Raw genomic sequence first — 21,410 nt, forward strand, 5'->3', positions numbered from 1 at the left:
TAATGACATTGTAAACTACATTGATTTTATGGTGTGAAGTGACGCTTTTGTCTGACAGCGAGTGAACTTCAGACAAACCAATGTCGATGTAAAGAAGTTAAAACTTAAAGATTTACAGTCATTGTGGCAGCGAAATTACAAATAATGCATCAAACAGACAGAGATATTAAAGTTTTAAGGCATTGTACTGATTAAATCTTTGATAATGATAAGCATTAATTATACCTGCTCTGTAATGTCGGTTAATTCAGTTAAACGCTGTATTTAGTTTAAATACAGGACGTTTCTGAGTTTATTGAGCTTTTTCTAGAGCTTCTCTTAAACAGTTTTATTGTTTTAACTCTACACACCTGTATCAGATAAAGCACTAATGATGGAGTTTATCATCCAGGTGTGTTAGATCATGAGAACAATGTGAAGATCAGAAGATCCTAAACCCTGCTCAGCTTTTCAACCTGTTCACATAAACAGCTAAACTAAACATCAATAGCTAATTCTTAAATGCTCACAGGAGGATACTGAATGTTTCCAATAATTCTAAACTGAAGTCATGGCATGAGGGGGCATCAGAACTCCCGACATGGGTGACATGCATATGTGTGAAGGTACCATTAAACATACCACTGACTGGGATTTTAGAGAGAGATATGCTGCCATTAAAACCTTTTCTTAGGAGTTATTTCAGCAAGACAATGCCAGGCTTCATTCTGCACACACAACAACTTTTTGAACACAGAGTGTGTGTGCTTGACTGGACTGCCTTCAATCCACATTGATCTCTTTTAGAAGTGTATATGGTGTGTCATGAGGAGTATCAGATGGCATGGACTGTGGAGCAGTCTAAAAAAATGTCTAAAAAAAAATGCACTGCACTGCAAGTCCACTGCAACAATTAGTGTTTCTAGTTAAATAAAAGTTAAAGAAAATTACGTATATATATTTATTATTTTATTTTACAAAATTGAAATAAAAATGAAATTCTAATGTATTTTTAATGAAAGCTCTGTGTGTCCCTCTCTCTTTGTTCCATTGTTGTGGGTGCAGGGGGAGAGGAGGAGAGGGAGGGAGGGATTTTGGGGAGAATTGATCTTTTTTTCTCTCTCAGACACAAAGAGCAGCAGCAGCTCAGCAGTGGTGGTAGTGTAGTTGGTCCAGGATTCCCTCCAGTACTCAGCGGCTCTACATCTGCTTTACTACTGGATAAACCAGTACACTGATAAACAGAACTGATGATCAAACCCTGAAGTGACCGGATATTCACATGTGCTGGTGAGGACAGTAATGATGGAGGTGAGGACGAAGCCGGTGGGCGCGCGTGGCGGGCTCGTGCTCGTGCTTGTGCTCGCGTGCGCGCTGTCCGGCTCTGTTAGCGCGCGCAGCTGCTCTGAATCGCGGCGCGAGTACGAAGCGGCCGGATACAGCACGAGCAGCGCTCCTGTCACTACTATTTCCGGTGAGACACACACACACACACACACACACACACCTACTCAAAAATAAGACTAAATCAAAATGGGTTAGAATCAGTAGATCAAATCTACCTGCGTGTCACCTGATCATTTACTGCAATGATACAGATCAGACTCAAATAAATCTGAGCTTTTGTTCACTTTCATAAATGTGCTTACTTGCTTTTCAGCAGCACTAAATACTACACTTCACATTGTTATGTAGATTTTATGATCTGTACTGAAACACTGTATTTTAGTAAAATGTAAAATAGAGGAATGGTCACTAGTGCTAAAGACTTTTGGCCAGCGATGTAAACTGTCTGAAACAATATGCACATTTTACTGCCCCCAACATCTTAATAAAATTTTAGCTGTTAATATTTTAACTTAATGCAGAACTTTTACAGCAATTGTAGTTGTATTTTATTTTAGTTGTTTAATGTAAAATCCAATTTTATAGTAAGCAATAGCATTGTGTACTTCTAACACCAGTATGTATGAATTATAATTAATAATGTCATGAATTTAGAAATTATTTATAAACATAACTTATTTATGTTTTTGTTTGGTGTGGGATCTCCATTGTTGTATACTGTGCTTCATAATGCACCACATATTTTAATGAAAAACAGGTCTGAACTGTAGACGAGTCAGTCTGGCACTCTCTTACTATTAAGCCACTGTTGTAACATGTGCAGAATGTGGTTTGGGATTTGCTGTTTACTTACAGTCTGAACTTTACCCTGTTCCTAATATTTTGGTATGTGTTGCAGGCACCAAAATAATAATTAACAAAGTTGATAAGATTGAACATTAAATATTTTTTTTAATTATTGCTGTTTTTAATTAAATACCCATAAAACAATTCATGAACCCCTGCTTGTTTTTACTTGCATTTTACCTACTGTCCCAACTTTTTTTGGAATTGGGTTTGTACATCTGTTTCACCTTGACACATGTGTTAACCAAATTTTTTAATGACGCCACTTGAATGCAGCACTGAAGCAGAATAAATAGAAAGATTAGACAGGCCAGATATATTGTAGGACCAGAACTGAGAAACCCCGCTGGGATCTATAGATCAGATCAATACTGCCCCATCGAAATCATTTACTTTCATTTTGTGGGACTCTGAGAGGGTGTGTAGAGAGAATGTGTGTGTGTGTGTGTGTGGGTAAAGTGTGTGTCTATTAAGTGTGTGTGTGTGTGTGTGTGTGTGTATGGGGGTCCCATGGGTGAGGGTAGCAGATGGTGTGGTGAGGGATGATGAGTATCATTGATGCTGAGGGTGAAGAGAACAAAGGGGTGAATGAAGGTGTGAAGAGAATTTGGGATGAAACTGCAGGATTTACATCTGGGTGTTAGCATGGGGGGGGGGGGGCAGTGTCAATTATAAAAGCAGCTTAATGCATTAACTGAGAGCTATAGAGGTTCAGCTCTTACAGCTGGATTGTTGATGCCTAAGAATCTTTGTGATTCATCTTCACAGACTGCTGCCACCACCACCACACTTACCAAAACAACCTCAGATAGTAAAACTGTATTTAATAAATAATAAGGTGCTAAAGCTGTGTCTGATTACATTCTGCACACCAATTGTATTAAATACTACTATAATGGTCTAAATATTCGTCTGATTGACTGATGAACTTTGTTCTGATTGAAAGGTGAACACCTGCGTTTCTGCCCTCATGACTACACCTGCTGTACGAGCGCGATGGAGGAGACGCTTGCACGGCAGAGTGAAGTCGACTTTTTGTCTGCTGTTGATGAGACCAGCAGCTTCCTTCAGACGAGTTTCACCCATGTACACCGACGCTTTGATGGTGAGGAGGGTCATGCTTTACACCTTTAATGCAGTACAAACTTTAGCTGTGTGGTACAGTTCCACCACTGATACTGGTAATGCTAATGCTAAACAGGTATCAGTGCTTATTAGCAGCTAGCACGCACGTTTGTTGGGGATAGTATTAAAGAAAGTGCGTAATGTCTTTTCTGTTTTTTATTTTGTGTGTTACGTCAGAGTTTTTTGGTGAGCTGATTGGTGTATCAGAGAAGTCGATGAATCAGATGTTCACTAAGACGTACGGACGCCTTTACACTCAGAACACACACCTCTTCCAACGACTGTTCACACAGCTCAGGAGCTACTACTCAGGTACAGGAGTGTGTGGAGGAAATTGTGGTGGTTTGTGAGTAGTGTGTGTGTATGTAACATGCTGCTGCAGGACTCCACATTGGAGTTTTGTCCATCTGCGTTGCCATTTTTGGCTATCAGAGGGGGCACTGAGGTGCAGATGATTGATGAGTCAGTTTTGTCTTGTGTTAATGTGCTCCGGGTGAGAGGTGTTTTTTTTATATATCATGGTTTCTCCCTCTCAGACCGGACAGTTCCTTCGTTGGTGGTGTGGTCATGCATTGCCGGTCCTGGCTGCTTCTGAGCATTCTTTATCTTCCTCTTTTTCTGAGAACTGGCTTGTCGCAGATGGCTGAAGCTGCCGGTCATATTGTGAGAACCAGTTCGCAGTTCTGCTCTTTCTACTTTCTCTGTTGCGACTGTGAATGTTTTTGTGTTTTTTTTGTGTGCATTTTTTGTGCTAGTTTAGCGTATAGGCTGGGATTTACAGGTTTACAGTGTATGTGTGTGTGTGTGTAGGTGGAGGTGTGTTGGTCTCAGAGGTAGTATCAGAATTTTGGGCAGAGTTGGTGGAGCAAGTGTTCACTCTGTTAAATCCTCAATATCACTTCAGTCTGGATTATCTGGAGTGTGTGAGCAAACACACCCAACACCTACAACCACTTCGAGAACTACAACGTAAACTCAGCACACAGGTACACACACATGCACACACACACACACACACTCACATTATAACAGACACTGCCTTATAGCTTTAGTTGTCATGTGACAGCATCACTTCATGTGGATCCCACACAGGAATCCACACTGGATGTAACCGTCGTCAGTAGGTGGAGTGGCTGTTCCACTCTCTCTTCCCTTTACAGCTTTTCCTTGAAAATTACAACATGTTTGACAGGTTGGATCAAAGCAAAGAGCTCAGGCCTGAAGCAGAGATAGAGGGTTAGGGACCCAACCATGGCAGCTTAATGGACCTGGGGTCTGGAGTTCTAACTACTACAACAGCTCAGTTACAATAATGAAAGCTCCTCAAAACCTGAACAAGAGCTTTCAGATCTATCAGATACCAGACCTGCACCATCACCATATTTTAGTGGACACATTAATATTGTATAATGTACAGTGAAGAGCACTAAACAGTGGTATCAGGAAATATGTTTATTAATGTAAAATGATGTTGAATCTTTCTCTATGGCTCAGTTATCCAGAGCACTGATTGCTTCGAAGGCGTTGGTGCAGGGTCTCTCTACAGGCCAGGACATTGCTAGCAAAGCTATTAAGGTGAGTGTGTTTCGCTTTTATTTACTATTTGCACATTCAGTATTCATGCACAAAGCCTTAAACTCACATGCACACCATTGTGAACCCTCATTAATATTATCGTGTTTGGATCTGTGTGTGTCTGTAGTTTACAGTCAGTGAAGAGTGTGGAAAGGCTTTAATGCGTCAGTTGTTCTGCCCACTGTGTGGTGGAAGTCCGACGCTCCGATCCTGCCACCCACTCTGCCTGAACGTCATGAAGGGCTGCCTGGCCAATCACGCGGAGCTAAACTCTGAGTGGAATCGCTTTATTGGTGAGCTACAACAAGGGGGTGTTGGTTTGTTTTTTTATAGAAGGAATGGTTTAAAAGTGTGTGTGTGTGTGTGTTTGTGTAGATTCTCTTCTTGCATTGGCTGAGAGGCTAAATGGACCATTTAATGTTGAACTGGCAACTGATTCTGTGGCGGTGAAAATTTCTGAAGCCATTATGCACATGCAGGAGAACAGCATCAGCATCTCCACAAAGGTTAAACTCTCTCTCCTTCTTCACACACACACACACACACACACAGACACACACACACAAATCAGCAGTACTGATGTAAATGTACATATTTGTATGGTTTGTGAAGGCATTCCGACCCTTTGTGTGCAGGTCTTTCAGGGCTGTGGTAACCCCCGTCCAACCCCCAGCAGAACCAGACGTTCTCTTAAGGAACGAGTGAGAGGCAGAAAGACAGAGAGAGAGCGAGAGAGCAGGAGAACCTTTAGGGTCTTCAGTCCAGAGGAGAAACCAACAACTGCTGCAGGAACCAACATGGACCGACTGGTATAGCAGTTCTTTATAGCTTTTGATCAAAGTGCTTCATGTTTTATTTAGTTTGGAAAGAATCAAAATTCAGTATTGGCAGTAAATCAGTAGAAAAAAATCAGGTTCATTACTACATTCTGAAATTCTCAAACATTCTAAAGTATAACTGCTGTAAAATCTTGATTATGTGGTAAATGTCATGGTCATAGAAAAAAAACAAAGCTCTGGTCTGAGTTCCTGTAGTTACGTGATAAGTGCCTGTGTTCAGGTGTGTATGTGCCCCTATGTGCCTGTGTTCAGGTGTGTATGTGCCCCTATGTGCCTGTGTTCAGGTGTGAATGTGCCCCTATGTTCCTGTGTTCAGGTGTGAATGTGCCCCTATTTTCCTGTGTTCAGGTGTGTATGTGCCCCTATGTTCCTGTGTTCAGGTGTGAATGTGCCCCTATGTTCCTGTGTTCAGGTGTGAATGTGCCCCTATTTTCCTGTGTTCAGTTGTGTATGTGCCCCTATGTTCCTGTGTTCAGGTGTGTTTGTGCCCCTATGTTCCTGTGTTCAGGTGTGTATGTGCCCCTATTTTCCTGTGTTCAGGTGTGTATGTGCCCCTATGTTCCTGTGTTCAGGTGTGAATGTGCCCCTATGTTCCTGTGTTCAGGTGTGAATGCCCCTATTTTCCTGTGTTCAGGTGTGAATGTGCCCCTATGTTCCTGTGTTCAGGTGTGAATGTGCCCCTATTTTCCTGTGTTCAGGTGTGAATGTGCCCCTATGTTCCTGTGTTCAGGTGTGAATGTGCCCCTATGTTCCTGTGTTCAGGTGTGAATGTGCCCCTATTTTCCTGTGTTCAGGTGTGAATGTGCCCCTATGTTCCTGTGTTCAGGTGTGAATGTGCCCCTATGTTCCTGTGTTCAGGTGTGAATGTGCCCCTATTTTCCTGTGTTCAGGTGTGTATGTGCCCCTATTTTCCTGTGTTCAGGTGTGTTTGTGCCCCTATGTGCCTGTGTTCAGGTATTGGATCTGCAGCAGCGGTTACGGCCAATGAGGGAATTCTGGGTAATGTTGCCCCACTCCCTCTGTAACGAAGAGAAAATGGCTGCTGACGTGACCAATGAGGATCGGTGCTGGAATGGTTACGCACGTGGGAGGTGAGTGTGTTTGAAAAGGTAATGCATATAAAAATATTTTATATTTTATGGCTGTAGTCAAGACCATCTCAACCAAGGTTTATACAAAACCAAAAACAATACAGGTATTACATTTACATTTTCAGCATTTAGCAGACGCTTTTATCCAAAGCGACTTACACAATGAGCAGAACACAATGAGCAATTGAGGGTTAAGGGCCTTGCTCAGGGACCCAACAGTGGCAACTTGGTGGTGGCGGGGCTTGAACAGGCAACCTTCTGTTTACTAGTCCAGTACCTTAACCACTGAGCTAAAGTATATAAGAAAGTAGGCCTAAATACCCAACTGTAAGCAAAAAATGTCACATGGCACTTTGGGCACTGGTAACTTAGTCATTAAGATTCTGAACTAGTAATCACTGCATTGTAGCGTAGCATTTTTAACTCATGTTTTTGTGGACTGAGGTACATCAGTGCAAACACTGAAAAACACCTCTGATTACTTTATATGTTATGTGTTTATTGAGTATTAAAACAGATTCAACAATAATACTAAACTATAAAAAGAAATTACAGATCAGTTGATGAAAATTGACATTATACACACGGTCATGTGGAATCTGAGATCTTCACTATTTAAGATTTGTTTTTATTGTGGGTTACACAGACAAAATGTTTGATTTGTAAATAAAGTAAAATATCTGTTGTTGAACCAATCCGATAAAAGTAAAAAACATTAAAACATTTTCCTGCTGTTTATTTTAATGGTCACCGTGACAAAACGCTTCAACGTGCTGCCACCTACAGGTGAACAGAAACATGACACACAGTACTGCAGGTTAATTATAAATGTGTTTCTGTTAATGAGTCACAGTAAACTCCATAAACACACCTGCTGTAAACACATTATTAAAACAGCTAATGTTTCTCCTGACGTGTGTGTGTATGTATGTATGTATGTGTGTGTGTATGTATGTATGTGTGTGTGTGTATGTATGTGTGAGTGTGTGTATGTATGTGTGTGTAGGTATATGATGAGTGTTATGGCTGATGGTTTAGTAAATCAGGTGAATAATCCTGAGGTTGAGGTTGAAGATTCTCCGGATATTAAAACCCGTCAGATCATCATGGAGCTGAGAGTAGCGACACACCGCCTGACACTGGCACACCGAGGAGTGGATACACACACCCTGCACAGTGAGTGTGTGTGTGTGTGTGTGTGTGTGTGTGTGTGTGTGTGTGTGTGTGAACGTGATTTGATTCATCTCTATTATATTATAATTTGTTATATATTATAATGTTAAAATGTTTTTGTTTCTCTCTCTGCAGGTGATGATGAGGATGGTAGTGGATCGGGATTGGTTGATGAGAACCTTTATAGGAACGACTGGCCCAATCAACCACGAAGCCCCACCCACCCATACAAAACCCGCCCCCGAGACCGGAGCAGATCTAACGGATCGATCAGATCAGGTGTACAGAGAGCCACGCCCACCTTCTTATTCTCTGTGTTTCTCTCTCTGAATCTCTCGCTCTCCCTACAGTGGAGATCATGATCATGTGATTTTAATCAGAATTTAGTACAAAATCCATGAAGGGTAGAAGGTGTAAAGCCTCAGCTCAACACCCGGGATCTTCTCTCCATCAGACGGTTCTGCATCAAGATCCGTCGCTCATCAGTAGCTGATAGAACCACATGAACAGGGATTAGTTTATCAAACCTCATCAAGCGTTACCACAATTCAGTTACATTCACAAACACCGCTTAAAACTTTACTGTGCAAAAAAGAAGTCTTATGGGAACCAGTATGTGTGTGTATGTATGTAGGGTTAGGGGAATTTCCCATCAGGATTTATTATTATTATTATTTAAGTGTTATTTTATGTATGTGTGTGTGGCGGGAGGTGGTCTACAATCTTAAATCCATGTATTTATTTATTTCTGTATTTATTTATTTCTTTATTTAATTTTTTGGAAAGTGTAAATTGTGTAAATCGTAACTTTGTACTCTGGAATTCTACACTTTTGTACACATTTTTAGCACAAACCTGATTTTTGATTGTAATTTTGTACAGAAACTCAGAATAAACTTTCATGCTGTGTGTGTTGGTGTATTTTTGTGTTGGTGTGTGTGTGTTGGTGTATTTTTGTGTTGGTGTATTTTTGTGTTGGTGTGTGTGTTGGTGTATTTTTGTGTTGGTGTATTTTTGTGTTGGTGTGTGTGTTAATGTATTTTTGTGTTGGTGTGTGTGTTGGTGTATTTTTGTGTTGGTGTGTGTGTGTTGGTGTATTTTTGTGTTGGTGTGTGTGTTAATGTATTTTTGTATTGGTGTGTGTGTGTGTTGGTGTATTTTTGTGTTGGTGTGTGTGTTGGTGTATTTTTGTGTTGGTGTGTGTGTGTGTTGGTGTATTTTTGTGTTGGTGTGTGTGTTAATGTATTTTTGTGTTGGTGTGTGTGTGTTGGTGTATTCTTGTGTTGGTGTGTGTGTTAATGTATTTTTGTGTTGGTGTGTGTGTGTTGGTGTATTTTTGTGTTGGTGTGTGTGTTAATGGTTTTTTGTATTGGTGTGTGTGTGTGTGTTGGTGTGTGTGTGTTGGTGTATTTTTGTGTTGGTGTGTGTGTTAATGTATTTTTGTGTTGGTGTGTGTTGGTGTATTTTTGTGTTGGTGTGTGTGTGTTGGTGTATTTTTGTGTTGGTGTGTGTGTGTTGGTGTATTTTTGTGTTGGTGTGTGTGTTAATGTATTTTTGTGTTGGTGTGTGTGTGTGTTGGTGTATTTTTGTGTTGGTGTGTGTGTGTTGGTGTATTTTTGTGTTGGTGTGTGTGTGTGTTGGTGTATTTTTGTGTTGGTGTGTGTGTGTTGGTGTATTTTTGTGTTGGTGTGTGTGTGTTGGTGTATTTTTGTGTTGGTGTGTGTGTGTGTTGGTGTATTTTTGTGTTGGTGTGTGTGTGTTGGTGTATTTTTGTGTTGGTGTGTGTGTTAATGTATTTTTGTGTTGGTGTGTGTGTGTGTTGGTGTATTTTTGTGTTGGTGTGTGTGTGTTGGTGTATTTTTGTGTTGGTGTGTGTGTTAATGTATTTTTGTGTTGGTGTGTGTGTGTGTTGGTGTATTTTTGTGTTGGTGTGTGTGTTGGTGTATTTTTGTGTTGGTGTGTGTGTTAATGTATTTTTGTATTGGTGTGTGTGTGTGTTGGTGTATTTTTGTGTTGGTGTATTTTTGTGTTGGTGTGTGTGTTGGTGTATTTTTGTGTTGGTGTGTGTGTGTGTTGGTGTATTTTTGTGTTGGTGTATTTTTGTGTTGGTGTGTGTTAGTGTATTTTTGTGTTGGTGTGTGTTAGTGTATTTTTGTGTTGGTGTGTGTGAAAATCATCATAAGGATTCTCTGTATAGTGACGTTAATAACACATCCATGAATCATTTATATCGTTCCATATTGTGGCGCCGGCGAGCAGGAAGGCGAGCGTCGGGGCCTCGAGTGAGCTGCCCTTGGCAGATCTCTCAGTGGTTTAGGACGTACACTCATTCATACACACATACATCCATACAACAGACAAACATATAAGCTACCTATCCAGCTCTCACCGCAGCCACCCAGTCTCCCACACTGGGATACACGCTGACGGTAAGCCTGGATACCACGGCTCCTCCCACTGACGCTACAATATGTTTAAGAGTAATTATATATTTTCTAATAAATGTACACTTTATCTTTGTACTGTTTTAACTTATACCAAGTAAGAGCGGTCAGATACAGTTCTCAATTTAACCAGCAGGTGGCGCAACTTCATACTTTACTCACGTTTGAGGGTTGTGGCAGGTTTATTACCAGCTTGGACAGGGCGCCAGTCTATCACAGGGCACGACACACCCACTTTTACCTATAGGGGTCATTTAGAGAAGCTCATCTAAATGTTTCTGGAAGAGCAAAACCTATGTGCTCATGGGCGAACATGCCAAACTCAGGACTTTAGAGCTGTGTGGCACCAACACTGTTACACTAGTATCACTTACAGATGATTTATTATATTCATATAAACATAATTAATTAAAATTATAATTAGAGAGTGTGAAGCCCTGTGATGGATTAATCTCTTGTACGTGGTGGTCCTGATTTAACCCACCACAGCCCTGACCAGGTTAAAGGGTTTGTTTTCAGCAATGACAATGCACACCCAGAGTAACTTGTGGAATTGAAATGCAGCTGAAATTAGCACTGATTGCTAATGTTAATGTGGGTAATACTACACACACACACACACACACGTGAGGGGTGTTTCTGTGTTGGTGTGTTTAGCTTTCTCTAAATGTTCTGCTGGTTTTAAGAATCTGAATGTGTTTGAAATTCACCGTAAAAATGAAAACATTAATAACAAACATTAATTTATTCACCTTTAAACACAGAACTCTATTCATGTAGAACTGCGACGCCAAACGTCTCCGTCTTTATCATTTTCCTTCAGTTCTTTCTGGGGGGTCTCAGTTCAGCCAGAGATACAATCACATGGATCCTAATTCCACCCTTGGGTGTCTCCTTCTAGTCAGACTGGTCTCCAGCGGGAGGCGCCACCCTTATCAGATACCTGAACCCCTTCAGCCTGCTCACTATGGAGGAGCGGCGTCGTTAATCTGAACTCCTCAACCCATCCATGGAGAAGAACTCCCCCTTCCGCAGAGAAAAGTAGATCCTGACGATCTGGTTATTTATCTCAACTTCTATCTTAAAATGCAGCTTAAGGAAACGTTACGAGAATAAGAAGAGCCAATAATGACCGAAGAAAATGAGCTACAACTCACAACTAAAAGCAGCTGCAGCTTAGTGGACTAGTAATTACAAGGTTGTTGGTTCAATCCCTACCACCACAAATTTGTCATTGTTGGGCCCCTGAGCTAGGCCCTTAACCCTCAATTTGTTGTTTATAACTTGGTGTTTATAATGTGGTGTTTAATGTGGTGTATATAATGTGGTGTTTATAATGTAGTGTTTATAACGTGGTGTTTATAATGTGGTGTTTATAATGTACCTTATAACGTGGTGTTTATAATGTAGTGTTTATTATGTGGTGTTTATAATGTAGTGTTTATAATGTGGTGTTTATAATGTAGTGTTTACAATGTGGTGTTTATAATCTGCTTTCTGTAAGTGCAGCAGGGGTTTAATATCCACCCGCATTCTTTTTGCTGTCCACCCCAGTCTGGCCCTTTAGCTCATTACTTTCCTTATACGGTCAGTAGTTCCTGTTTTGTTTCTGGTTTGGATGGTAGATGATGATCCTGTTGCTTGTTAGATTTGGTTTGTTTATTTGACACTGTTATTATCTAGGCTGGTGTTACACATGTGGTAATAAGTAGAATTATAAAAGAATGTGACTCAGAAAAGGCAGTAAAGTGAATCTGTTTCAGTCCTCGAATGACGGATGTAGACCCAGATTTCACTTAGAATTAATTCAAACTGCAACATTAAACTTAGATATAAATAACTAACCATGTACTTTTTTTGTTATTCATAATGATTTCAGACTTCAGACTGAACATTTCTCAGACTGTAAACTACTTGTACTAAAACTAGGAGATTTTTTACTGATAAGAACATAAAGAACTTTTTAACCCTAGAAAAACAATGAAAGAGTAATAATCATATATGGTTTTTCTATTTGATGCTAACCCTTTTTAGTGAATAGTGCAGAATGTTTACAGTCTGCACACCCCTCAGTCTCAGTGACGTCACGAGGAAGGGTATAAAACAGTGTGTAGGAGGGTGAGGGGAGAAGGAGCATTTATTTTTGGGTGAAATCACTGCACACTCTTGGTAAAACTCTGGTGGGATGAGACGTCAACGTATTTCTCTCTTCCTTTTTATCTTCCTCCTCTTCCTCAGCTGGGTACACAAGGGCAAATGCACACCCCCAACATGCTACTCTCGCATTCTTGATCTCAGTAAGGAAATCATGCAGGTGCTGGAACAGATCCACAGATCCCCCCGAACCGTGAGTATAAACACATGAATAACTAACAGTACAAACGAGTACATTACTATTACTCTAACAGTCCATGTGAATCTCACACTGTTACTGGTGTGTGTGTGTGTGTTACAGAAGGAATGTGCAGACTTTTTACCCAAACTCTTCTTGGATGTTCATGTAAGTCTATAATAGTAATTATAATAATGATGATGGTGACCTGGATGTTTTGTGGGTTTGTACCGTGTAACCCTGGCTGGCAAAGATATGCCAAGAATCACTCATTCTTCTAGCTAACAGCTATTTTAAAAGACTAGAAGAATTTATTTTCTTTATTAAAAAGTGAACTCAGCTCCTTGTCTTGGGGGTCTAAGCTCTTACGTGCCTCATGTGTGTGTTTTACCCAGAATTCCTGTGTGACGACTAAGCTGAGAGACTTCCTGTATGTGTTGGAGAATTTGCCAGTGTATGAGTGCAGAGAGAAACCTCGCCTTGTCATGGCCAAGCGCAAAGTCCGCACCCTCTATTCCATCATCACCCGCGTCTGTTACCGGGTATAAAACACTGCAGTACATCATCATGTTTAACTCCAACTCGTCTAGCTGGTTAATTTGTGACTACGATTTCTCCTCAGCTGTTTCGTACAGGAAATTATCATCAAATACACGAATAAAAGTATGAAAACAAACTTTCTAACTATTAAATTCAGTTATTTCAGCCACACCGACTGAACATACAGCACATTTATTTACTTTCTATAGACAAATTTAATGGCTAAGCATCTTTACAAACTTAAAATCAGTGTTGGCTTGAGTGGTGTAAAGCACACTACTGTTGGAATCTGAAGTAGTGGAAACATGTTCACTGAAATCTAACAGAAAGATCTGTGTTCCTCCTGCCTGCGGAATGTACAGTGAACGTGGTAACGCTGAAATGAAGGTGTGGGTGTGTATCATGATGTGAGCCTCATAGTTCCAGTGAAGGAAAAATTATAATTCTATTACAACTGCATAACAGAACCGTAACCTTAAAGAACACAAACACTTTCTGATTGGTACATAATTCTGCATCACTAACAGAACACAAAAAGTGATGCTATGACATTATAAACATTAAAAGTGTATAATAGTGTATATTTGTATTTGTGTGTGTGTGTGTGTGTGTGTGTGTAGGATCTGGTGTATCTATCAGATGATTGTGAAGCACTGGAAACAGGAATCAGTAACCCACGATTTACACACGATACACTGCAACTACTGGAGGAGACCGACTGAGATCCACCTTATACACACAAATCTCCAGTTCAAAATTGTACAAAGATGATTTACCATATAACAGGTCCTGTAGCACCACAAACATGTTTATAAAACTTCACCAGATTTACTTATATTTGTTAAGTGAAAGCAGAAGCATTTTGGAATACTGATGTCTAAAACCTTCACAATAATGCAAGAATAAACGTGACTCTCTATTCTCTGTAATATTGTTGGTTTTACTCTGTAGAATTGTTGGTTTTTTTTAGGTTTGGGGGGATGTAAGTGTAATGATGTCAACAAAGTCATTTGTAATGATTGTATTACATGTATTTTTGTAATAGATGAGGTGGTAAATATAATTCATTTCTACAATAAATGTGGCACCCTAAACCCTTTTTCCGTGTCTTTACATTTATGTGAGTTACAAACTGCCACAAATAACAAGAAATATAAATAAAGTATAATCTGATTATTAATAAAAGGTGATTTTTTTCTCGAGCCCTAGTGCACAATGAGTGGGTTAAAAACATTGCTTGATGTCAGGTGTGTGTGTGTGTGTGTGTGTGTGTGTGTGTGTGTGTGTGTGTGTGTTTGTATGTGCACTGCATTCCAGAATATGAAGGAAAACTTTCCACAGGAAATTGCTGCTGAGCGACACACGCACGCACACACACACATTTACTCTAACCTCAAAACCATGTGCACCGTGATAGAAAACACACACACACACACACACACACACACACACACACACACACACACACACACACACACACACACACACACACACACACACACACACACACACACACACACACACACACACACACACACACACACACACACACACACACACACACACACACACACACACACTTCTTTGTCGTAGGGGTGCGGCACGGTGGCTTAGTGGGTAGCACTGTCGCCTCACAGCAAGAAGGTCCTGGGTTCGAACCCCAGGTGGGGCGGTCCGGGTCCTTTCTGTGTGGAGTTTGCATGTTCTCCCCGTGTCTGCGTGGGTTTACTCAGGGTGCTCCGGTTTCCTCCCACAGTCCAAAGACATGCAAGTGAGGTGAATTGAAGATACTAAATTGTCCAAGCCTGTGCTTGATATAACCTTGTAAACTGATAAACCTTGTGTAATGAATGATGACCGTTCCTGTCATGAATGTAATCTAAGTGTAAAACATTACGTTAAAATCCTAATAAACAAACAAACAAACTTTGTCGTAGGTAGTTTATGTAAGATTAAACATGGCTGTAGTTTATAAAGCAGAATTAATAAATATACACATTATTGTGGTCCAGTTACATTTATGCACTGTTATGTTCACACTGGGCTTTTAACCCAAACACTCTGAATTTAGGCCTAGTTCACACTACAGGATTTTAGCACTGATTTTCTGCTTGCCTACAGGTTTTGCAGGTTGTTGACAGAAGCTCCTGCTCAAAGGCAAATTGGCCCCATCAGGGCTCAGAAATCGGCTCCTAATCGCTGAATCTAGCATGCTGAATTTTTGGACCTCTTAGCGACTGGCAGTGAGTGTGCGGTCGAGCTCCAGCCAATCAGAGCGTAGAATACTGAAACACGGGGGAGGAGCTTATAAACATCCACAAGCATAAACGACTCCAACAAAATCTAGCTACTAACAGATAACATCAACACACTCAGACTTTAGTTATAAACTTATCGTCCAGGCCAGACCATAAAATCTACGTTTTTTTTTATTTTTTTATATTAATGTCCTTTCAACTCTCTCTGCAGGACAGAACAGAAGATCCCAATCCACTAAATCAAGATTCTTTTCTTTTGAACAACTTTTTGTTGGGTATTGTGAACAGTACAGCGGTCATAATGTTCTCACACCACAGATTCTTACTCTATTCACTAAAGATCATCTTAAACGCGTGATCGGACAGTCTGTGTAAACAGTGCTGCTGCCCTCTAGTGGTGCAGTTCTGGTACTGAGGTTCAAATCAGTGTTGGTTTCATGTTTATCGTTTGTTCTCAGGTGAGTCTCTGTCGGGCAGCACGCTGGTGTGAAGGGAATTTCTGTGGGGAGTTTGCATGTTCTCCATGTGCCCACGTGGGTTTCCTCACACAGTACAAACACGTGCAGTCAGGTCAACTGAAGCTTCTAAATTACACTAAGTTTGTGTGTGTGTGTGTGTGTGTGTGTGTGTGTGTGCGCGTGTCTGCCCTGTAACCTGTTTTCTGCCTCTCGCCCAATTAATCAGACCTACAGCGACCCTGACCAGGACAAAGTGGTGGTAAAACAAATAATAAATTAATGTTTTTTTTATTATTTAGGTTTGTTATTGTATTGGCTGAACAGAAGTTGGTTGAATGAATGTTTGTTTACTAAAAACCATCCAATCAACATCCAAATCAATTTTTTATCAGTAGAACTAAATTACTGAATTATTTACTTACTACAATAATACAGTGAGTGTAGAATATATTTGTGAATAAGTATTAATACTGAACAGCCATACATACACTCACTCTCTACCAAATATGAAAATTATCGAAAATAATCAAACCTTTCATCAAACCATTAATCCAATCATCACAAGAAAAAATACACAAACAAATCAATAAAATCACTTTCATTATTTTTACAGAAAGAAATTAAAGTTATCAGAATTCAGTTTTTTTGTGTTTTAGGAGCAAAACATTTAATAAAAAAACTTGTTTATTAAGGAATAATTGAGGGTCATGGCGTGAGGTCTTTGTGTTTTACTCTGTTCATTATTAAATCTCTTCCAGATCCCACAACATTTTTATCATGATGCACTTATTATATGAAGACGGTTGTGTCTTGTTTGGTTTTTGGTAATAACGACTGTAGATTATTGTAACTTTATTTATTTAAGTGTTTATTAATGTAACTTCATGAACTGAAATTTTCCTGTAATAAATATTTGATTAATATTTACAAATTTTTTCATTTGTTTTAGTCTTTAGCCAGAAACTTGAAAAATGATGATGCAGGCAGTGGAAGCGCAGTGCTGCGGTGGAAACGGAGCTATAAAATCTATAAATATTTCCAGTTACTGGATGCGGCTAAAGTTCACTGGAAAATGATACTGGGTATTAATTCATTATTAATTAAAATGTGTTTTTTGTTTTTACAAAACGAATTTGACCGAAGCTCACGGGCAATTCGTAAATAAATAACATTCATTTTGTTGGATTTTAATTTCACAATCAATAATAAATTGCGTATATTGATTTGTAATGTAGGAGTCTGTAAATAACCTTAATAATGTGGGATTTGACAAATTACATCAAATTATTTATTACATTTATTTACATTTTTAAACATATTTGTAATGTTAATTAACATCAAATTGCTCCACGTTTGTATGAATCAGATGATTAAAATTATATAAATATTTTAGTTCATTAAAACACCGGAAACCCTCGTGCACGCGCGCGGAAGTTTGTATCAGAGATAATAATTAATAATATAAAATCAAACTGCTGCTGTTATTAAAATACTGAAAGTAATCTAATTAATCTTTTATAATATTCTAACTTTTACTGCCTGATAGGAATGTAAATTACATAATAAAGATTATTCTTATTAAAATATTGTAGAAATTATTATATTATATAATTATTAATATTTTATTAATAAATGATGAACAGGTCTGTAACCTTTTTAACGAGTTTAAAGGGTAAAAAGAGAAATGTTTGATATTTGTGTCTTTTATAGTTTGTATCTGTTATTTAATTTCTGTTCACAGTTTTTTACTCCAGCGGTTGAATTTTGTGTCTGAAGGTTTTACTGATCCAGATGTTTCTCTGATTAGCAGCTGTTAATGAAAGTGCAAATACACGCGTTGGTGTCACACAGTTTAATGACTTAGGTTTGATCATTGCTACGGATTGTTTTTTGTGTGGAGTTTGGCATGTTTTCTCTGCCTGCATGTATTTTTCTTTCCAAAGCATGCCAGAAGTTGTGTTTGCTATTTAAATTACTCCTGCGTGTAAGTGAATAATTCCCTGCACTCATTCCCACATAGCATAAAGTGTTGCCAAAGTGGGCTCTGGACCCACTGAGACCCTGACCCAGGATGAGATTCCTACTGAAAATACATTTACAAGTTCTGTATTTTATAAGATCATTTGAAATGAATTTGTATAAAGTGGATCTAAAGTAAAAGAGAATGTAAAAAAAATATTGAATATTTTTGCATATTTAAAAATGTATAATACATTTAATAATTCTATCTGGGACAGTGGTAGCCTAGTGGGTAGAGCTTTGAGCTATCAACCGGAAGATTGGTGGTTCAAATCCAGGCTCTGCTATGCAGCCACTGTTGGGTACAGAAGCAAGGCCCTTAACCCTGTCTGCCCCAGGGGCGCCGTACGATGGCTGACCCTGCTCTCTGACCCCAGCTTCCAAACAAGCTGGGATATGTGAAGAAAGAATTTCATTGTACTGTACACCTGTATATGTTTATACGACAAATAAAGTATATCTTCTATCTTCTAAATTCTATTTCACAAATGTGAAGTAAAAAGGTACAATTCAAATATACAGTCATAGAGAAAAGTAGATTTTTTTAATTTATACAACAAATAGAATAATAATATTGTGATTATAATTCAGTCAATATCTTAAAAATATACAATATTTTACAGAAACATTAAATCCCTTCTAAAGGGAAACAAACGGAAACAGCAATAAAACTAACCCTGATATTTAGCTTAGCATTAACTGAGACATATTTTATTTACAATTACATATTAAAGCAAGTGTGTGTGCATTTGTGTGTGTGGGCGTGTGTGCATGCATGTATTTGTGTGTATGTGTGTGTGTTTGTGTGTTGGGGGTATGAAAGTGTTTAATGATGATATTTTTGGCGAATGTTAATATCTCTCTAAGTGCTGTCTGGTTTTCTAGCAGTAAAATAAAATCTCATGTTAGGTGGTACATGCCGAATCCTGCATGCACCTCTGTGTATACCCCCCCAAGAGGAACCGGTGCTGAGGATCTCTGAAAGGTGAGGGAACCTCCGTATGATGTGGACATGTGTTCCCCTAGCTGAAAAGTAAATCCAAAGTTTGGGGGAAGCATGTGCTTGGCAGTCATTTTAAGTTTTTCGAGTTCTGCCTCCTGCAGGCGTTTTGCCTTGGCTCGACGGTTCTGGAACCAAATCTTCACCTGAGTCTCAGTCAGGCTGAGAGAGCTGGAGAACTGAGCTCGTTCTGAGATAGACAAGTACTGTTTCTGCAGGAACTTCCTCTCAAGTGCCAGCAACTGTACCGTGGTAAACGGGGTGCGGGGCTTTCGGTTGCTCTTGTGTTTTCTGAGGGGACATGCTGGAGGGCTCACATGCCCTAACACAGAGGTAAGGAACCAAAACCACAGATTTAATAACAGAATAAACATCAGGTGCAGGTTTATTAACTGAGCAGAACTGCACCCATCAGCTGCATCCAATCAACACAATTAATCAAGTATAAAACTGATGGTCTTCATATTTATTTAATGTTTACTTTAGATTCCCATTTTTCTATGAACATTTAAATATTTGTATTAAACAGTGTCATGTACTAGTTTATTAGTTTGATCCTGGGATCAGATAAATTACATTAATTAAATTCAATTATTTGTATATTTTTATATAATTAATTAATTATATAAATAATGAGATGTCTACACCTCAGCTCACAATACACAGTCAGACAGTTTCATGTTTTTGGATGTTGTTTACATTTAGTGTTTAAATTACAGTCTTTGTATTATTACTTTTTTAGTTTGTAATTAAACTTTAAAACCAAACATTTAAAACAGTTAAATTGGTATTTAGTAAAATAATTACTAAAACATTGTTTCATTCATCTGTGTACCTCATGTGTTGGAATGACATGAATATATTTATAAAATGACTGTAAGTGATATAATATTATCCTATTATGTTTCTGAAATAAATAGTTTTTAGTTTAGAAACTTCAAGAAAATCCCTCTTGTGTGGGTAATTATTATGTTAATTCCACTGTAATTGTTGAGTATTTCTGATAATAGTAAATCAGGGTTAGGGTTAGACCAGGAACTAAAATCGAACCCACTAATGAAATGGCATTTTATTTCTAAATGACGTTTACATGATGTAGGTGATGTAAATACTGAACATAATACTATGTTTCATCCCTTTTTGAATTCCAAATAATTCCTTAAAAAGGACCTGGATTTTAGTTATTTTCAACTGATTCATGACTAAACATCATTATTGATGATTCTTGAGTACCAGGATGAAAAAACTTGTTGTGTTATTAAAGCCGATAATAAATGAACAGACAACATTGTTTAAAAACCAGATAGTTTAAAATAATTAAATTAAATGGTTTAACTGTTTAATGGTTATTTATGGTTAGACGTTCAGGTAAGTTTTAGACGCGCAAAATTAAAGTGGCACCAAGTGAAAGAAAATCAGATCACCAACATGTTCACAACATTAAAACAACGTTTAGTTTTCATTCTTACAGATTCTGTAAAAACTCCACAAACCAACACTTTTACCCCAAACTCATTTATGTAACGTTTATTCATTATTTTTATGATTATAATCCTTAAGACTTTATTGTAAATTTTCTTTATGCAATTACAATTAATTACACCGTAAATTGTAAACAAAAAACACATTGTATAGGTTATTAATATTATTATACTTTATTATTTAGTATTATATTATTATTAGGATTAATCAAACTTACTGGGAGGAGGGGGGGAGACCCGGATATTCGTGCTCCGGTCCGCGCGCTCTGGACTCTCTGCCGTTACCGTCGCTCCCTCGCGCACAGCCGCACAGGAGGCACGAGATCCGCGCTCGTGCGAGGAAACCGTGTGCGCGCGGCTCATCAGCGCCTCCACGCTGAAAGGAAGCAGCGGAGCTCCAGTCCTCGCGCTCTTCTGCAGGTTCTCCGCGCGCGGAGGAGTCACGTGTTCGGGAGAGGAGGACATGCTAAAGCGCACAGCGCGAGCACATCACCGTGTTCAGCCGCGCGCGTACAACGGGTGCAGTTAAAGTTCCTCAGTGACCAATCAGCTTAATCAGTTTTTACCAGGGGCGGGGCTTATCAAGCTTACAGAAGTTTAACTGATTAGTGGGCGGGGCTTCAGAGTTTCTGAAAGTTTCCCTGTTCAGTCAGGTAATATATATATATATATATATATAATTTTAATAATTTAATGATGAGATCTAGATTCAATTGCTGATTAAATGTGTCAATAATAATAAATGTTTTATTTACCTCTTGACTTTCTGCACACTTTATATAATCACCATGTTTATCATGAATGTACACTCAATCACCCTGAAAAATGTTGTAAAAACATCAAAAATCTTTTATTGAAAACATTGAATTTAAGCAGTTTATCACATTTTCATTGCAGGTTTTC

The 21,410-nt window shown here is 38.9% G+C and overlaps 3 protein-coding genes across 3 annotated transcripts; 2 read left to right on the plus strand and 1 right to left on the minus strand.

The window, feature by feature from the left end:
* Positions 1 to 1,284: 1,284 nt before the first annotated feature.
* gpc2 (glypican 2) lies at positions 1,285 to 8,877 on the plus strand. The gene is made up of 11 exons (XM_063018715.1): positions 1,285 to 1,453; positions 3,119 to 3,277; positions 3,475 to 3,609; positions 4,108 to 4,283; positions 4,792 to 4,872; positions 5,000 to 5,165; positions 5,248 to 5,378; positions 5,508 to 5,681; positions 6,666 to 6,802; positions 7,809 to 7,978; positions 8,111 to 8,877. Exons 1-11 carry the CDS (start codon positions 1,285 to 1,287, stop codon positions 8,335 to 8,337), a joined length of 1,725 nt encoding a protein of 574 aa, XP_062874785.1. The 3' UTR covers positions 8,338 to 8,877.
* A 3,685-nt stretch (positions 8,878 to 12,562) lies between these two features.
* Positions 12,563 to 14,385, plus strand: LOC134336360 (cytokine-like protein 1). Its single transcript, XM_063019106.1, has 4 exons — positions 12,563 to 12,766; positions 12,875 to 12,919; positions 13,147 to 13,293; positions 13,912 to 14,385. Exons 1-4 carry the CDS (start codon positions 12,605 to 12,607, stop codon positions 14,011 to 14,013), a joined length of 456 nt encoding a protein of 151 aa, XP_062875176.1. The 5' UTR covers positions 12,563 to 12,604; the 3' UTR covers positions 14,014 to 14,385.
* A 4,301-nt stretch (positions 14,386 to 18,686) lies between these two features.
* On the minus strand, positions 18,687 to 20,972 carry msx1a (muscle segment homeobox 1a). Its single transcript, XM_063018716.1, has 2 exons — positions 20,726 to 20,972; positions 18,687 to 19,348 (listed from the first exon to the last, which is right to left on the minus strand). Exons 1-2 carry the CDS (start codon positions 20,970 to 20,972, stop codon positions 18,927 to 18,929), a joined length of 669 nt encoding a protein of 222 aa, XP_062874786.1. The 3' UTR covers positions 18,687 to 18,926.
* Between the last annotated feature and the right edge of the window lie 438 nt (positions 20,973 to 21,410).

Source organism: Trichomycterus rosablanca, chromosome 22, assembly GCF_030014385.1.
Source record: "Trichomycterus rosablanca isolate fTriRos1 chromosome 22, fTriRos1.hap1, whole genome shotgun sequence".
In the NCBI taxonomy this organism is placed as follows: domain Eukaryota; kingdom Metazoa; phylum Chordata; class Actinopteri; order Siluriformes; family Trichomycteridae; genus Trichomycterus; species Trichomycterus rosablanca.